Source organism: Heteronotia binoei, chromosome 18 (assembly GCF_032191835.1).
Source record: "Heteronotia binoei isolate CCM8104 ecotype False Entrance Well chromosome 18, APGP_CSIRO_Hbin_v1, whole genome shotgun sequence".
Taxonomy (NCBI): domain Eukaryota; kingdom Metazoa; phylum Chordata; class Lepidosauria; order Squamata; family Gekkonidae; genus Heteronotia; species Heteronotia binoei.
In genome coordinates this window covers 36,043,772-36,057,665 of record NC_083240.1, presented here as the reverse complement: position 1 = coordinate 36,057,665, position 13,894 = coordinate 36,043,772, and the positions used below count along the sequence as shown (strand labels likewise).

Genomic DNA, 13,894 nt, shown 5'->3' with positions numbered 1-13,894 from the left:
AGAGCGTGACTCTGTTAAAGTTTGCATAGTTAGTGTCCTACTGGAATATTTTAGTATGCAAATAAGTTTTTCATGAGAATTAAATTAGTTTGGGACTTGCTGATCACAGCAGTAATCTAAGATACCTTCATCTGGGAGGCCGCAACTAAACGAAGGCTATTTGGGATGAGTTTGAGGCCTTTGCATTAACTCCTTTTGAAAGAAGCATGGAAAGGTGAATAACTTCTGATTACTTGTTACTGAGGATAGGGCTGTGGCCCAGTGGTAGAGCATCTGCTTGGTGTGCGGAAGGGCCCGGGTCCAGTCCCCAGCATCCCCAGTTGAAAGGACAAGGTGGTGCGAAATTCTTCCACCTGAGATCCTGGGAAGCCACTGCCCAGCTGAATAAACAAGACCGGCTTTGATAGTCCGAGTCACTAGAAGGCAGCTTCTTGCGTTGTGCATGTTGTGTTATTTTATTGTCTCGTGTGTGCTCCCACAGGAGATCATGGATAATTTGCTTGTACGTGTGTATATTGTTCTATTGAACATTTAAGCTACTATGGAACTGAAGCTCTCAGGGCCTTGGGTCGCTGTTCCCACAGAACGCAGGGCTCACTTTGTAGCAGAAGTTCCTTTGCATATTAGGCCACACCCCCTGATGTAGCCAATCCTCCAAGAGCTTACAGTAGGCCCTGTAAGAAAAGCCCTGCAAGCTCATGGAGGATTGGCTGCAACAAGGGTGTGTGGCTTAATATGCAAAGCAGCTCCTGCCACAAAGTGAGCCCTGCACAGAAGAATCTCGCAGTGGGAGAATCCGCTCCGGGAAGCCAAAGGCTCAGGGGTGGGAGAGTAAATTTCCTACAGAAGATGAGAGACAACAGTGCCTCTGTGCAGGTGCAGAGCAGCCGGCCCACACCATTCCAGGATTTTGAGGAAGGGAGTTGTTGTCTGTAAGAAAAGGCTGCTTCTAAGGACCTATTGGGTGGGGAAGTCAATCCAGCCCTTCTTTGACCCTGCTTTTTCCCATCGCAGCCCAACCAAGTCCGAGTTCATCCGTGCCAAATACCAGATGCTGGCCTTTGTCCACAAACTCCCGTGCCGGGATGACGACGGAGTGACTGCCAAGGATCTCAGCAAGGTAGGGGGCATGTCGTGCATGCGAGGGTGACGTTACACCTTCAGATATGGAGAGGAGTGCTCCTGTCGCACCCCAGGACTCCAGCCCAAGGCTTCAGAATAAGGAATATGTTCAAGGCCTCGACACTGTTAATCTTGATCATGGGATCCCATTCTCAAGGGGTACCAAGGCCAGATTCTGTTTTCAGATTCTTTAGTTATCAGGGTTGGAAGGGAGCAGGGGTGGAATTCTAACAGGAGCTCCTTTGCATATTAGGCCATATACCTCTGATGTAGCCAATCCTCCAAGACCTTACATGGCTCTTTTTCGTAAGCTCTTAGAGGACTGGCTATATCAGGGGTGTGTGGCCTAATATGCAAAGGAGCTCCTGCTAGAATTCCGCCCCTGGGAGGGAGAATACCAAGGGAGTGGGACAGGGCTTTTTTTGTAGCAGGAACTCCTTTGCATATTAGACCACACCCCACTGATGTAGCGAATCCTCCTGGAGCTTACAGGGCCTACTACTGTAAGCTCCAGGAAGATTGGCTACATCAGAGGGGTGTGGCCTAATATGCAAAAGAGTTCCTTCTACAAAAAAAAAAGCCCTGCCTAGGGGTCTTCCAAGCCCTACTCAGGAGTGGCCTCAAGTAGACCACCTACTCAACCTCCCTGCTCCCACTTTTATAGCAGAGCCTTAAGGAGATCCCTGATGGCTCAGGTTGATCCGCCCGGCTGCCAGCTACCCAGAAGGATTTGAATCGATTGGGTATTCAACGTTATTAACGCTTTCAAGAAGCCAACCGGATGCCTGTGTGTTGCGTGAAGCAGCGCTTTTGTCCACCGTCCGTGCTGGCGCTGCGAGGGAGGGAGAAGGACTGCTCCCCTGCCCCCACACGTTGCCTTGGGCTCGCCCTTGCCTCAGCCAGAGGTGGAAGGGACTTCAGCCAGTGCTCTTCCTGTAGCAAGACTCAAAGCAGAAGATGAGAGGCTCCCTCTTGGTCAGTTTCTTCCCAGTCAACCATAGGAACCGCATCTGCCTGTTTTGACCTCTTAGCCTACTTCACAGGGTTGTTGTGAACATAAGAGAAGCCATGTTGGATCAGGCCAGTGGCCCATCGAGCCCAATGCTTTGTGTCATACAGTGGCCAGAAAAACCCAGGTGCCATCAGGAGGTCTATCAGTGGGGCCAGGACACTAGAAGTCCTCCCACTGTTGCCCAAAGGAAGGAAGGAAAGAGAAGACATATTGGATCAGGCCAGTGACCTATCCAATCCAACAATCTGTCATATAGTGGCAAGAAACCCCCAGGTGCCATCAGTGGGGCCAGGACACTAGAAGTCCTCCCACTGTTGCCGGAAGGAAGGAAGGAAGGAAGGAAGGAAGGAAGGAAGGAAGGAAGGAAGGAAGGAAGGAAGGAAGGAGAAGCCGTATTGGTTCAGGCCAGTGGCCCATCCAGTCCAACAATCTGTGTCATATAGTGGCCAAAAAAACCCAGGTGCCATCAGGAGGTCCATCAGTGGGGCCAGGACACTAGAAACCCTCCAACTGTTGCCCCCAGGAAGGAAGGAAAGAAAGAAGCCATGTTGGATCAGGTCAGTGGCCCATCCAGTCCAACAATCTCTGTCATATAGTGGCCAAAAAACCCCAGATGCCATCAGGAGGTCCATCAGTGGGGCCAGGGCACTAGAAACCTTCTCACTGTTGCCCCTCCCAAGCACCAAGCTAAAACGGAGGAGCAGAGGACCATGTCTCGCTCCCCAGAGAAGGAGCAGCATAAAAATGGGATAGATCGTTTCTGATTTTGTAAACCTCTGCCACATCTCCCGCCCCCTTCCTCTTTTAATGCAAAAGAACAAGTATGTAGCCCCTGACAATGACTGCACTGGTTTTTGAGTAGAGCCCTCCGTTGGCTATTGCCTGGCCCGGCCTGGGTGGGTGGAGCGGGGGTCGGCTGCTCTGTTTTTTCCTGTTCCCTGACCTCTGCCTCTGTCTTTCCTCCTGCAGCAGTTGCATTCGAGTGTCCGGACAGGAAACCTGGAGACCTGTTTGCGCCTGCTTTCGCTGGGGGCTCAAGCCAACTTCTTCCACCCGGTGAGGCTCCGGGGCCAAGGCCGAACCAGGGCTCAGCCCCAGTTTATATAATACGTTGTTCCTTCCAGAAAACTACTGTGTTAAACGTACAGAAGCTTTACGCTGTGTCCCTGATCCTCTGCATTTCTTGATTAAGGGGAAATTGCTGTTCAAACAAATTACAAAGATGACCTGACCCCAATGGTAATGAGAGAAAGAAATTTTACTTAACAAAATAGAAGCAAATGTCACATGGCATATTCAGTTAGGTACATCTGATTTGTTGTGAACAGATTAACTTCCCAAAAGTTCACTTGCTACAACTCTGAGCCCAGGTAAGAGAGAGAAGAAGAGAGGTCCTATATAATATGGGGGAGGGACAGTGGCTCAGTGGTAGAGTATCTGCTTGGTAAGCAGAAGGTCCCAGGTTCAATCCCCGGCATCTCGAAGTAAAAAGGTTCCAGGCAAATAGGTGTGAAAAACCTCCGCTTGAGATCCTGGAGAGCCGCTGCCAGTCTGTGTAGACAATTCTGCCTTTGATGGACCGAGGGGGGGTCTCATTCAGTAGAAGGCAGCTTCATATGTTCATACGTTCAACGCAGATGGCAAGCAAGGGCCAGAGAGACTCAACATCTCACTAGTGGGAGGGTGGGGCCAACTACCAAGGGTACCCCAGTGAGAGAATTCTCTTGACTCTTTCCCTCCTCTTGCATGCAGAGTCACAATATGCAACAAAAACTGGGACTCGGTGCAGTTAACAATGATAGACCAATGCATTATAAAACATTTTTTAATAAAACCCTTAGAACAACTAGCAATAATTGATCTTTAAAACGTTTTAATGTTAGGGCTCAGACTTCGTGAGAGTTCTTCCCAAAGGAGAAGAAGTTATTGGATTTATATCCCATCCTATACTCTGAATCTGAGTCTCAGAGTGGCTTACAATGTCCTTTACCTCCCCCCCACAACAGACACCATGTGAGGTGCGTGGGGCTGAGAGAGCTCTCACAGAAGCTGCCCTTTCAAGGACAACTCCTGCGATAGCTATGGCTGATCCAAGGCCAATCCAGCAGCTGCAAGTGGAGGAGTGGGGAATCAAACCCGGTTCTCTCAGATAAGAGTCCACACACTTAACCATTACGCCAAACTGGCTCTCTGGTTTGAGAACAAATGTCCTGCTTCTGTAGGAGAAAGGGACCACTCCTCTGCACGTGGCAGCCAAAGCTGGGCAAATCCTTCAGGCTGAGTTGCTGGTGGTCTATGGAGCCGACCCCGGGGCCCCTGATGTGAACGGCCGCACCCCCATCGACTACGCCAGGTGAGGATCAGCACTGCTTGCTTCTGGAACGCCTGTGGGGAGCCATGCGCCAGATCTGAATTGGGGGACAAATGGGTGCTTTTGAATGTTTCCAAACTGATTGCTTTGTCAGCAACAGCAGCTGGCTTTCTGTGTCTGTTCTCTGGGACTGCTTGAATTCCGTCACGGTGATAGAGAGATCTCTTGGAGTTTTTTTTAGAGGATAAAGTGTTACATGAAATAAAGATTAGGCCAGGGGTGGCCAAACTGTGGTTCGGGAGCCATGTGTGGCTCTTTCACACGTAACGCGTGGCTCTTGAAGCCTTCGTCACCCTGTCAGCCAGTGTGGAGAATATACAAATGCCACAGGAATACACAGTGTGTCAAACAGAAGAACAAAAAACTACCGTGCACAAAAATATGAAATATAACTTGTTACAAATTTGGTTGTGAACTTTACAGCGGCTTTAAGAAATAATGGGTGCAAAGCCTCTGAATGTGGAAGGAAGCAGCATCTGTTTTCTGTACTGGAGAGAGTGTGTGACTTGTATCGTCTTATGACGTAATGAAATTGAACCTTTCGAGTTTGTAACGAGTTATATTTCATATTTTTGTGCACAGCTTGGAAGAAGGCGTTTCTCTTTTTTTAAATCACTTCTCCAAGCTAACCAGCAGCTTGGAGGATGCATTTAAAGTTAAAGTTGCTTTCTTTCCACCTCTCCTTCCCCCCATCTCTTTGCCTGCATGCCTGCCTTCCTGCTCTCAGACATCTGACATCTATTCTAAGTGGTTCTTCAGTTAAGCAAGTTTGGCCACCCCTGGACTAGGCTGTTGCAAAAGCTCAAGAGATTGACGGAGATGGGTGGGGGGCTGTTGTTACCATCTTTTGGTGAGACAGAACTCCATCCCAAATGTGACTGGGGCTTATTTATAGTAACAGGGGAAGGGGGCGTTTTCTTCCTGTTTGACCTACGACCTCCCTCCCTGCAGGCAAGCGTCCCAGCATGAGCTGGCAGAGAGGCTGGTGGAATGTCAGTATGAACTGACAGACAGGCTGGCCTTCTATCTCTGCGGGCGCAAGCCAGGTAAGGGAGTCCTGGGTCAGGCTGGGGGCGGGAGGGAGAGTGGGTTTTGCTACCGAGGGCTGAGCCCCCACCAAGATCACCCTGAATCTGCACCAGCCTCTTGGTTCCTTTCACTCACAGTGGGTGCTCTCACACGCACGAAATAACGCACTTTCGACCCACTTTTGGTGCACTTCGCAGCTGGATTGTGCTGTGCGAAATGGCAAGAGGGCCTTGCAAACAGCCGCTGAAGTGAGCCGAAACGGCATGATTCAGCAGGTGTCAAAGCACCAAGGGTGTTTTCCAACCTTGGCCAAGTCAATGACCTTTTCAGTTTTGCCGTGAGAAATGTACATGATAATCTTTAGATTTGGCACTAGTTTCTCTTTCCTTTGCACCGTTTTTTTCCCCCTGCGCAAAATGAGTTTGCATTTCAGTGTTGTTTTTGCAATCAAAATATTGGGGGGGAAAGAATAACAGGATTGATTGATGGTGACGAAACGGAGGAAAAGTGGAATGGAGGAGGACTAGGAGAGCATTTGGGGTCAAGAGAAAATGAAAATTGCTGGATCAGGGGTGTTGAACTATTTATTATGAGGGCCAGATCTGACATAAATGAGACCATGTTGGGTTGGGCCGGGCCATGTTGGGCTAGGCCATGTGGGTACCTATTTAAGATTAGGTAGCAGAGATATAAACTTTATAAAGGACACAGAGAAACACAATTAAAACATGCTTAAAACGTTAGCACTCGTTGGTCTTAAAGGTGCTCTCTTTGTATTTTTCCCATGGGATCCAGGAAAATGGGCAAAAGCAGCTCTGACTCTTTCCTTCCTTCCCCAGGGGGCTGGGGGGGCCCTCAACCAATAAAAGGAAGAGAGGCTTGACTCAGTAGCTCTGCTGTGTGATTGAGAGAGCCTGGAAAAACAAACTCTGCCTCCCCCCTCCTTCCTCCCCAAGGGAGAAGCCTCAGTCAACTGAGAAGATAGAGGCTTTACTCTGTAGCTCCTATGCTATTGAGCAAGCCTTGCAAAGCAAACTCTTTTGCAGAAAGAAGAAAGAGAGAGGGAGAAGGAAGCAGATGACAGCCAGTCACTCGGGCCTGTTAGGAGCCCTCTGGAGGCCTGATTTGGCCCCCGGTCCGCATGTTTGACACCCCTGTGCTAGATCAACTCTTTCCTGTTCTCAGGCAAGGGAGAAGGGGCCTGTTGAGCTCCGATGTCGGGGCGGTCGGGGGCTAAAGGAGTTGCTCTGGCCCCCCCAGGCTGACCTGATCCTGTCCAATCTTGGAAGCTCAGCCAAGTTGGCCCTGGTCAGTATTTGAATGGGAGACCACCAAGGAAGGCTGCATTAATGCTGAATCAGCCCCTTAGTCCATCCAGCTCAGTTTTGACTGGGACCAGCGGCGAGGTCTTTCCTGCTGCCTGATGTCCTTTTGTTGGAGATGTCGGGCCGAGCACAGTTGGAAGAGCTCTAGAAATGGGCGACAAGATGGCATATCAATGAGCAAACCCAAAATCTGATGGGAAACCCCTCCCGAGGCCTCCCATGACAGAGGAACATTCCACAAGGGTGGCCCGTATTGGCTGAAGCCCCCTGGGAAATGGGCGTCTGGGAGTCAATGGAGTAAGCGGTCCGAAGTGAGTGAGTTGCATGATGCACCCCTCTTATACAGTAGCTCTTTTGGAGCCGACTCCCCTGCGTGCAGCTTCTTTCTTCTTGTCTTCTAGAAAGGCGATCGGAACGAGGCAGAGTATTTTAAGCGCTAGTGCCTCGTAGGTGAATTTCAGTTGGTTTTTGTCAGCTCAGAGAATCAATGAGCGTTCTGTGGCTGTTCACAGTCATTTATCAGTTAATCACCTTGCATTTATTTTTGCTGCATTTGATTGCCTTCGTCGATAACCCGCTTTCCTTGCGTAGACTAGAAGCGGATTACCCAATTTAAAAAAGCAATTCAATCAGACAGCAAGGGCTTCTGAGGAACAATGCAGCAGGACTAGGATTGTGGAACTGGGAAAACAGTGGAAAACCTTTTGAACAGCTGCAGTGGACTGAGAGGTTGTTTTTAGCGAGCTGTCCTGGGTAACAAAGGGTTACTGTTGGAGAGGAGCAAACATCAGTGGGGGGGGCGGAGTCTCAGGGCTGGATCTCTGAGTGGCTCTTGTCTTTCCATTGCAGATCACAAGAATGGGCATTACATCATTCCGCAGATGGCAGACAGGTGAGACCCCGCCTCCAGCGCTGCTCCCTTCCCCAGTCTCTTGTAATTCACGGGAAATAAATGCTGCCACCTTGTGGACATCTTGGGTGTCACATGTATTCCTTTTTGAATTGAATCAGGAAAGGGGCTGCTGGTTCTATCAGAATTACCAAGGCCACACCCAAGTATTGGTATTTTTGTCTTATTGCGGTGATGGTGGGTGGAGCGCTCTGATGAATAGCTGTAATGGAACTTTAATTCTTTCTATCCTGCATTCTCCCAAGGCAAAATAGAAAAGAAAATACCCATGTTGGTTTTCTCTTGGTGTGAACTGTTCCGTGGTCTGTATGGTAGCTGAAAAGGCACCTGTGATGTAGTTGTGAAAGAATCTTGATAGGTTTCCATTTAAGTTGGTCCGTTGGGCTCAAAGGCACTTCATCAGCTGCCTGACCTTTCATTAAGAACATAAGAGAAGCCATGTCGGATCAGGCCAGTGGCCCATCCAGTCCAACACTGTGTGTCACACAGTGGCCATAAAAACCCAGGTGCCATCAGGAGGTCCACCAGTGGAGCCAGAACACTAGAAGCACTGTTGCTCCCCCCCTCCCAAGCACCAAGAATACAGAGCTTCACTGCCCCAGACAGAAAGTTCCATCTACACCCTGTGGCTAATAGCCACTGATGGACCTCTGCTCCATATGTTTATCCAGTCCCCTCTTGAAGCCATCTATGCATGTAGCTGCCACCACCTCCTGTGGAAGTGAATTCCATGTGTCAATTCCCTTTGTATGCCCCTGGGCAACCATACCACATGCTCTGGTTTACCTCACTTTTCACCCCAAAGTTGGCTTCCAGAGCAGCTCACTGGAATCGCAGTCAAATACGACTGTTCAAATTAAACTAAGCCTCTTCCTGAATGCTCTGCTGGAGGAGAGTCGGGCCTGATGGGGACCAGTGGCCTTCTTTCCTCTGGCTCTGTTGATGGCCTATTGAAGGCCCAAAGAGCATGATGGGAAGGAGGAAAATTCAGGCGCTTCCTGCCCTCCCTTTGATGGCCTCTCAGGTTTGGAAAGGGAACTTCCAGGCAAGAGCGGCAGATGTTGACAGGTGAAGCTGCTGCCTGGACCTCCTGCCAAGCGAGGGTTAGCCCAAAGAATGCCATGCAAAGGTGTGTGTGTGGGGGGTGTTGGCTTCCTTCCTTGCCAGTCCCTGAACCTCAGGAAGCGAGTGCGACTTTAGCGGCGCACCTGGCCCTTGCTGCTGATGCGCAGATCGGTGTCTTTAACGCCCTCCCTTGTCCTCTTCTTCTCCCGCTGCCTTCTCGGAGTTCAGAGTGCGTCCAAAGTGCATGTCCCAAAGGTACTGACTGTCTGAGTTGTCTGCATGCAACTGCTCCCCCCCCCACGTTGGTGCATGCAGAAGATAATCTGCAGTTTTGGGTGTCGGGGTTGGGTCAGGGGTATGGAGCAAAGGAATGGTTGGGGGTCTGAGGAATGCCTTGTTCGCCAAGGCTACTTCACACTTCTTCTGTACCCCCTTGACTGGGAAGTCCCTCAGTCCCTGCTTTTTGTCGGTGCTTAGAGTAGGCAATTACAATTGCCCCCCAACTCTAAGTATAGAACAGGGGTGGCCAAACTTGCTTAACATAAGAGCCACATAGAATAAACATCAGATGTGGGAGGGAGGGAGGAAAATAGATGGAGGAGGGAGGGGTGAGGTGGAAAGAAAGCAGCTTTAAATGCATTCTCCAAGCCACTGGTTGGCTTGGCTTGGAGAAGTGATTTGAAGAGACGAATGCCTTCTCTGAGCTAGCTGAGAGGGCAGTGGGGGCTTCAAGAGCCACACAATGTGCGTGAAAGAGCCACACGTGGCTCCCGAGCTGCAGTTTGGCCACCCTGCTATAGAAGGTACCCGGGAGTGCTTTTTTGTGCATTGTTTCCCTCCTTCCTTGCTAGCACTGATGCCCGTTTCTGAGCATTGGGCCTTTTTTAACCTTCCTGATCTGCCAGGGATGGTTCCTTTTCCTCTCCTTCCAAGTCTGCTGCTTGCTGCAAGCCCTGTCTCGTCAAGTCTCAGAAGCTAAGGAGGGTTGACTCTGGCAAGTACTTGGATGGGAGACCTCCTTGGAATACCAGCAGTCGGGAGGGCAGGGGCAGGCTTGATTCAGCCACCTTTCTGAATATCCTCCAGGCCCCCAGTAGGGCTCAGTCACCAGAAGTCGCCATGGCTCCCAGGAGGAGACACATGCTCACACGTGCACACACATAAAATACAAATATACCCCTCCCCTAATATAGGGTATCCTGCAGATTTGTAATAGAGGATTCTCTGCAGGGCGATGATATGCCTCCGTTGTAGACAACTTATTATGGGGTAGGGATGAAGTGACTTTTCTCTTTGTCTCTCTGTCTCCCCATTTCACTAGTCTGGACCTCTCCGAATTGGCAAAGGCAGCCAAGAAGAAGCTGCAAGCGGTAAGAGGGACAGGGGCGGGGGGGAGATGGGCCTTGGGGTTTTGTTGTAGGGCTGGGGTGGGGGTCCTTGGCCTGGTGTCTCTCCATCATCTTGAGCAGCCCCCAAGAACTTCAGACCCCTCCCCACCTGCAGACGGTTTTTCTTTGGGCAGCAAGAACTGCAGTGGGGGGGAGAGGGGAGGATAGAACCCTTTCTCAGCTGAAACCAGGGCCTTTTTTGTTTTGTAGCAGGAGCTCCTTTGCATATTAGGCCACGCCCGCCTGATGTAGCCAATCCTCCAAGAGCTCTCAGTAGGCTCTGTACGAAGAAGAAGAAGAAGAATTGCAGATTTATACCCTGCCCTTCTCACCGAATCAGAGACTCAGAGCGGCTTACAACCTCTTATATCTTCTCCCCCCCACAACAGACACCCTGTGAGGTGGGTGGGGCTGAGAGAGCTCTTACAGCAGCTGCCCTTTCAAGGACAACCTCTGCCAGAGCTATGGCTGACCCAAGGCCATTCCAGCAGCTGTAAGTGGAGGAGTGGGAAATCAAACCCAGTTCTCCCAGAGAAGAGTCCGCACACTTAACCACTGCACCAGACTGGCTCTCAAAGAGGCACTCGGCGGCTGCGGTTCCCAGGCCCAGACCTCCCCCCTCCCCTCCCCGATAGACTGCAGGGTGCAATCATGCTCCTTTCCCTCCTGTTTCCCTCCCGATAGCTTAGCAACCGTCTCTTTGAAGAACTGGCCATGGACGTCTACGACGAGGTGGACCGTCGGGAAAACGATGCAGGTGACGGGTGTGTCTGTGTCGGGGGTGGGGGTGGGGGTAGGAAAGGCTGTTTGGGGCCCTGGCAGTGGATGGGGCTGAAAGCTCCCTCGAAGCTGTGGCGTCTTGTGAGCAAAAATTCCACTTAGTGAGCTGCTGGCATCCCAGTGGTGGTGAGCTGCTGCATGGATTAGGGTGCTCTGGGGCACTCCTTCCTGAGCGAAGACAAAAAGGTGTGAGCTGGAGGATAAAAAACCGTGAGCTAGCTCACAGTAACTCAGCTTGGAGGCAACGCTGGTGGGGACTGTATTCTCTGCTGGACTGCGGCTTCTGGGCTCTCTCAACTTTATTATATGCCAGGGCTTTGCTGCTGGGGTGTTGCTCCCCCCCTCCCGCCGTCTGCCCATCTCTCTTCCTGTAGCCACTCTGGTGGCATTGGAGAACCCAGACGGAAAGGTCTGTGCAAAATCTCATATTAAGGAAGAGCAATAAATCCCCAGATGGATTTGGACTGACCCTCTAAGGCAGGGGTGTCAAACTCATTTGTTATGAGGGCCGGATTTGACATAAATGAGACCTTGTTGGGCCGAGCCATGTCAGGCTGGGTCATGTGTGTACCTATTTAAGATCAGGTAGCAGAGATATAAATTGTATAAAGAACACAGACAAACTCAAATATATCTTTTTTAAACAACTTAAAACGTTAGCATTTATTGGTCTTAAAGATGCTTTCTTTGTATTTCTCCCATGGAAACCAGGGAACTGGGCAAAGGAAGTTCTGGCTCTTTCCTCCCTTCCCCAGTGGATTTTGGGGGGGGGAGCCTCAGCCAATAGAAGGAAGAGAGGCTTGGCTCTGTAGCTCTGCTGTGCAACTGAGAGAGCCTGGCAAAGCAAGCTGTGATGCAGAAGGGAGCAAGAGAGAGGGAGAAGGAAGCAGAGGACAGCCAGTTGCTTGGGGGCCTGATAGGAGCCCTCCGAGGGCCTGATTCGGCCCACAAACTGCATGGTTGACACCCCTGTTCTAAGCTTCCCCAATCCCGTTGTTAAAATTGCTAGAGCAAATCCAGATCTTTCCTATGAGCCACCGCCTTGTTATTAGGGAAAGTGGGCAGTTATTACCATCTTTTCAATCGCTCAGCCTATGGCTGGTTCAGGTAGTACACCCGAGAGTCTTCCTGTGTCTTGGGGAGAGCTGTGGGTTCCCATGGCCTTGCTGGGGAGACAGGCCCTCCTTAGCAGACAGCTGCCTCCAGAGAGCACCCCCCCTTCCCCCGGGGATTCCTGCACTGACAGGCTGGCCTCCTGACCCATTCCTTCCCGGCAGACACGCACGCTTGCCCCGCCCTCAAGATCCTGCTTAGTTCTTGTGGCTGGCTTCCATGGTCCAGATCAAGAGGACTAGAACCCGATCAAGAGGACTAGAAACCTGCCAAAGATGTTGTATTCCGGGCCCAGCATTGAATTCTGCAATTGCTGATTGGGTTGAGAGTTCTGCTTCCCTGAGCGTGTGCTCAAAAGGAACAAATATGTCGCGTGGCCTTCTTTTTAAGAGGGGGCTGTGCTTAGATGGGGGGGCGACTGAAGGGCATCTTGACTGGGGTTCTAGGAGCTCTTCGCTTGAGGGTGGGGAGGAGCTGAATGTATCTTGTGGACTGGTTGGGATGGAAGAATGACTGGGTGAAGTCCTGCACCTCCTCGGGCTCTGATTCAGGCTGATCTTGAGTGTGTGTTTGCATTTTGAGGGTCGGCGCAGCCCTCCCTTCTCCCCACTCTCCTTCCTCAGCCCTCGCAAAATGTAGCAGCCAGCCCCCCAAGTGGGCACTGCTGGGGTGGGGGCAGAGGCATCACCTCTGAAGCCTGGTTGCTTGCTGCACGTGCCCCCTCCTGCCCTCAGGGTAACTGCCAGGGAGGGAACTGCCTTTCTTTCGCGTCCTCCCAGCAGTGCAGGATCCCTTTCGGCCCCCAAGAGCAGCGTTTGGCTGCAGGCGCTGGTCTGAAGGCCTGCCGGGGGCTCTTGGCAAAGAGGTTTTGCTCAAAGCAGCCTGTCTCCGGCCCAGCAGTAGGCTCGGTTTGTGAAGCAAGGAAACCAAAGTTCGATTCAAGTCCGCGAGCACCTTCCAGGCCAGCCAGTTTTTCAGGGCATGAGTCAAAGCTCTCAGAAGTTCATTCCCCCCCGAAATCTCGTCGGTCTCCCACTCTGACCGGAATCTTACTCTTCTTGCGTGGAGCAACACAGCCACGGGGGGGGGGGGGGGGGGGAGTTGTCATGGCAACCTGAAACATTGAGGGTCCTGTTGATACTGTGGATAGGGGGGTGGATGGATTGGTGTGAATTCCCACTAGTCCGGGAGTGGCCAAACTGTGGCTTGGGAGCCACATGAGGCTTTTTTACACATATTGTGTGGCTCTTAAAGCCACCATTGCCCCATCCACCAGCTTGGAGAAGGCATTTGTCTCTTTAAATCACTTATCCAAGCTAAGCCAGCCAGTGACCTGGAGAATGCATTTAAAGTTAAAGTTGCTTTCTTTCCAACTCTCTCCCTCCCCCATCTATTTTCCTTCCTTCCTCCTCTTTCAGCTCTCAAACATCTGATGTTTATTCTTTGTGGCTCTTACATTAAGCAAGTTTCCCCCTTCCCCTCACTAGGCCATGACACTCCATGGCTGACTTGGGGCCTGTTGCTGGCTCTCCTTGGCCTACCTTGCAAGGGGTTTGTGTGAATCTAAAAGCGGTCGTGGCAGAACTGCGCTGACCTACTTGGGACCAGGCAGAAAAGACAACATGGAGGGCAGGAGGAGTGCAAATCCTTTCAGCTGTAAAATCCTCGGCTGTGAAATCTCAGAGGAAAAGGGGCCGAGTGGCTTTCTTCATAGTGCCGGGATGCTTTTCTCAGGCGCTGCAGAGAAAAGTGCCACCGAATCCTTGCCCAGGGTGGTGA

At 51.1% G+C, this 13,894-nt stretch overlaps 1 protein-coding gene across 3 annotated transcripts in view; it reads left to right on the top strand.

Moving 5' to 3' along the window:
- Window positions 1–13,894, top strand: part of GIT1 (GIT ArfGAP 1) — a 70,279-nt gene that overhangs the window by 33,502 nt on the left and 22,883 nt on the right. For 2 of the 3 annotated variants that reach the window (XM_060259148.1, XM_060259147.1), the window contains exons 4-10: window positions 1,015–1,120; window positions 3,104–3,190; window positions 4,357–4,487; window positions 5,457–5,551; window positions 7,709–7,751; window positions 10,156–10,204; window positions 10,907–10,979. In XM_060259148.1, the coding sequence (XP_060115131.1) occupies window positions 1,015–1,120; window positions 3,104–3,190; window positions 4,357–4,487; window positions 5,457–5,551; window positions 7,709–7,751; window positions 10,156–10,204; window positions 10,907–10,979 (584 nt within the window). Of the gene's footprint in view, window positions 1–1,014; window positions 1,121–3,103; window positions 3,191–4,356; window positions 4,488–5,456; window positions 5,552–7,708; window positions 7,752–9,062; window positions 9,090–10,155; window positions 10,205–10,906; window positions 10,980–13,894 lie in introns of all 3 variants that reach the window. The other variant, XM_060259149.1, reaches the window with a different exon arrangement.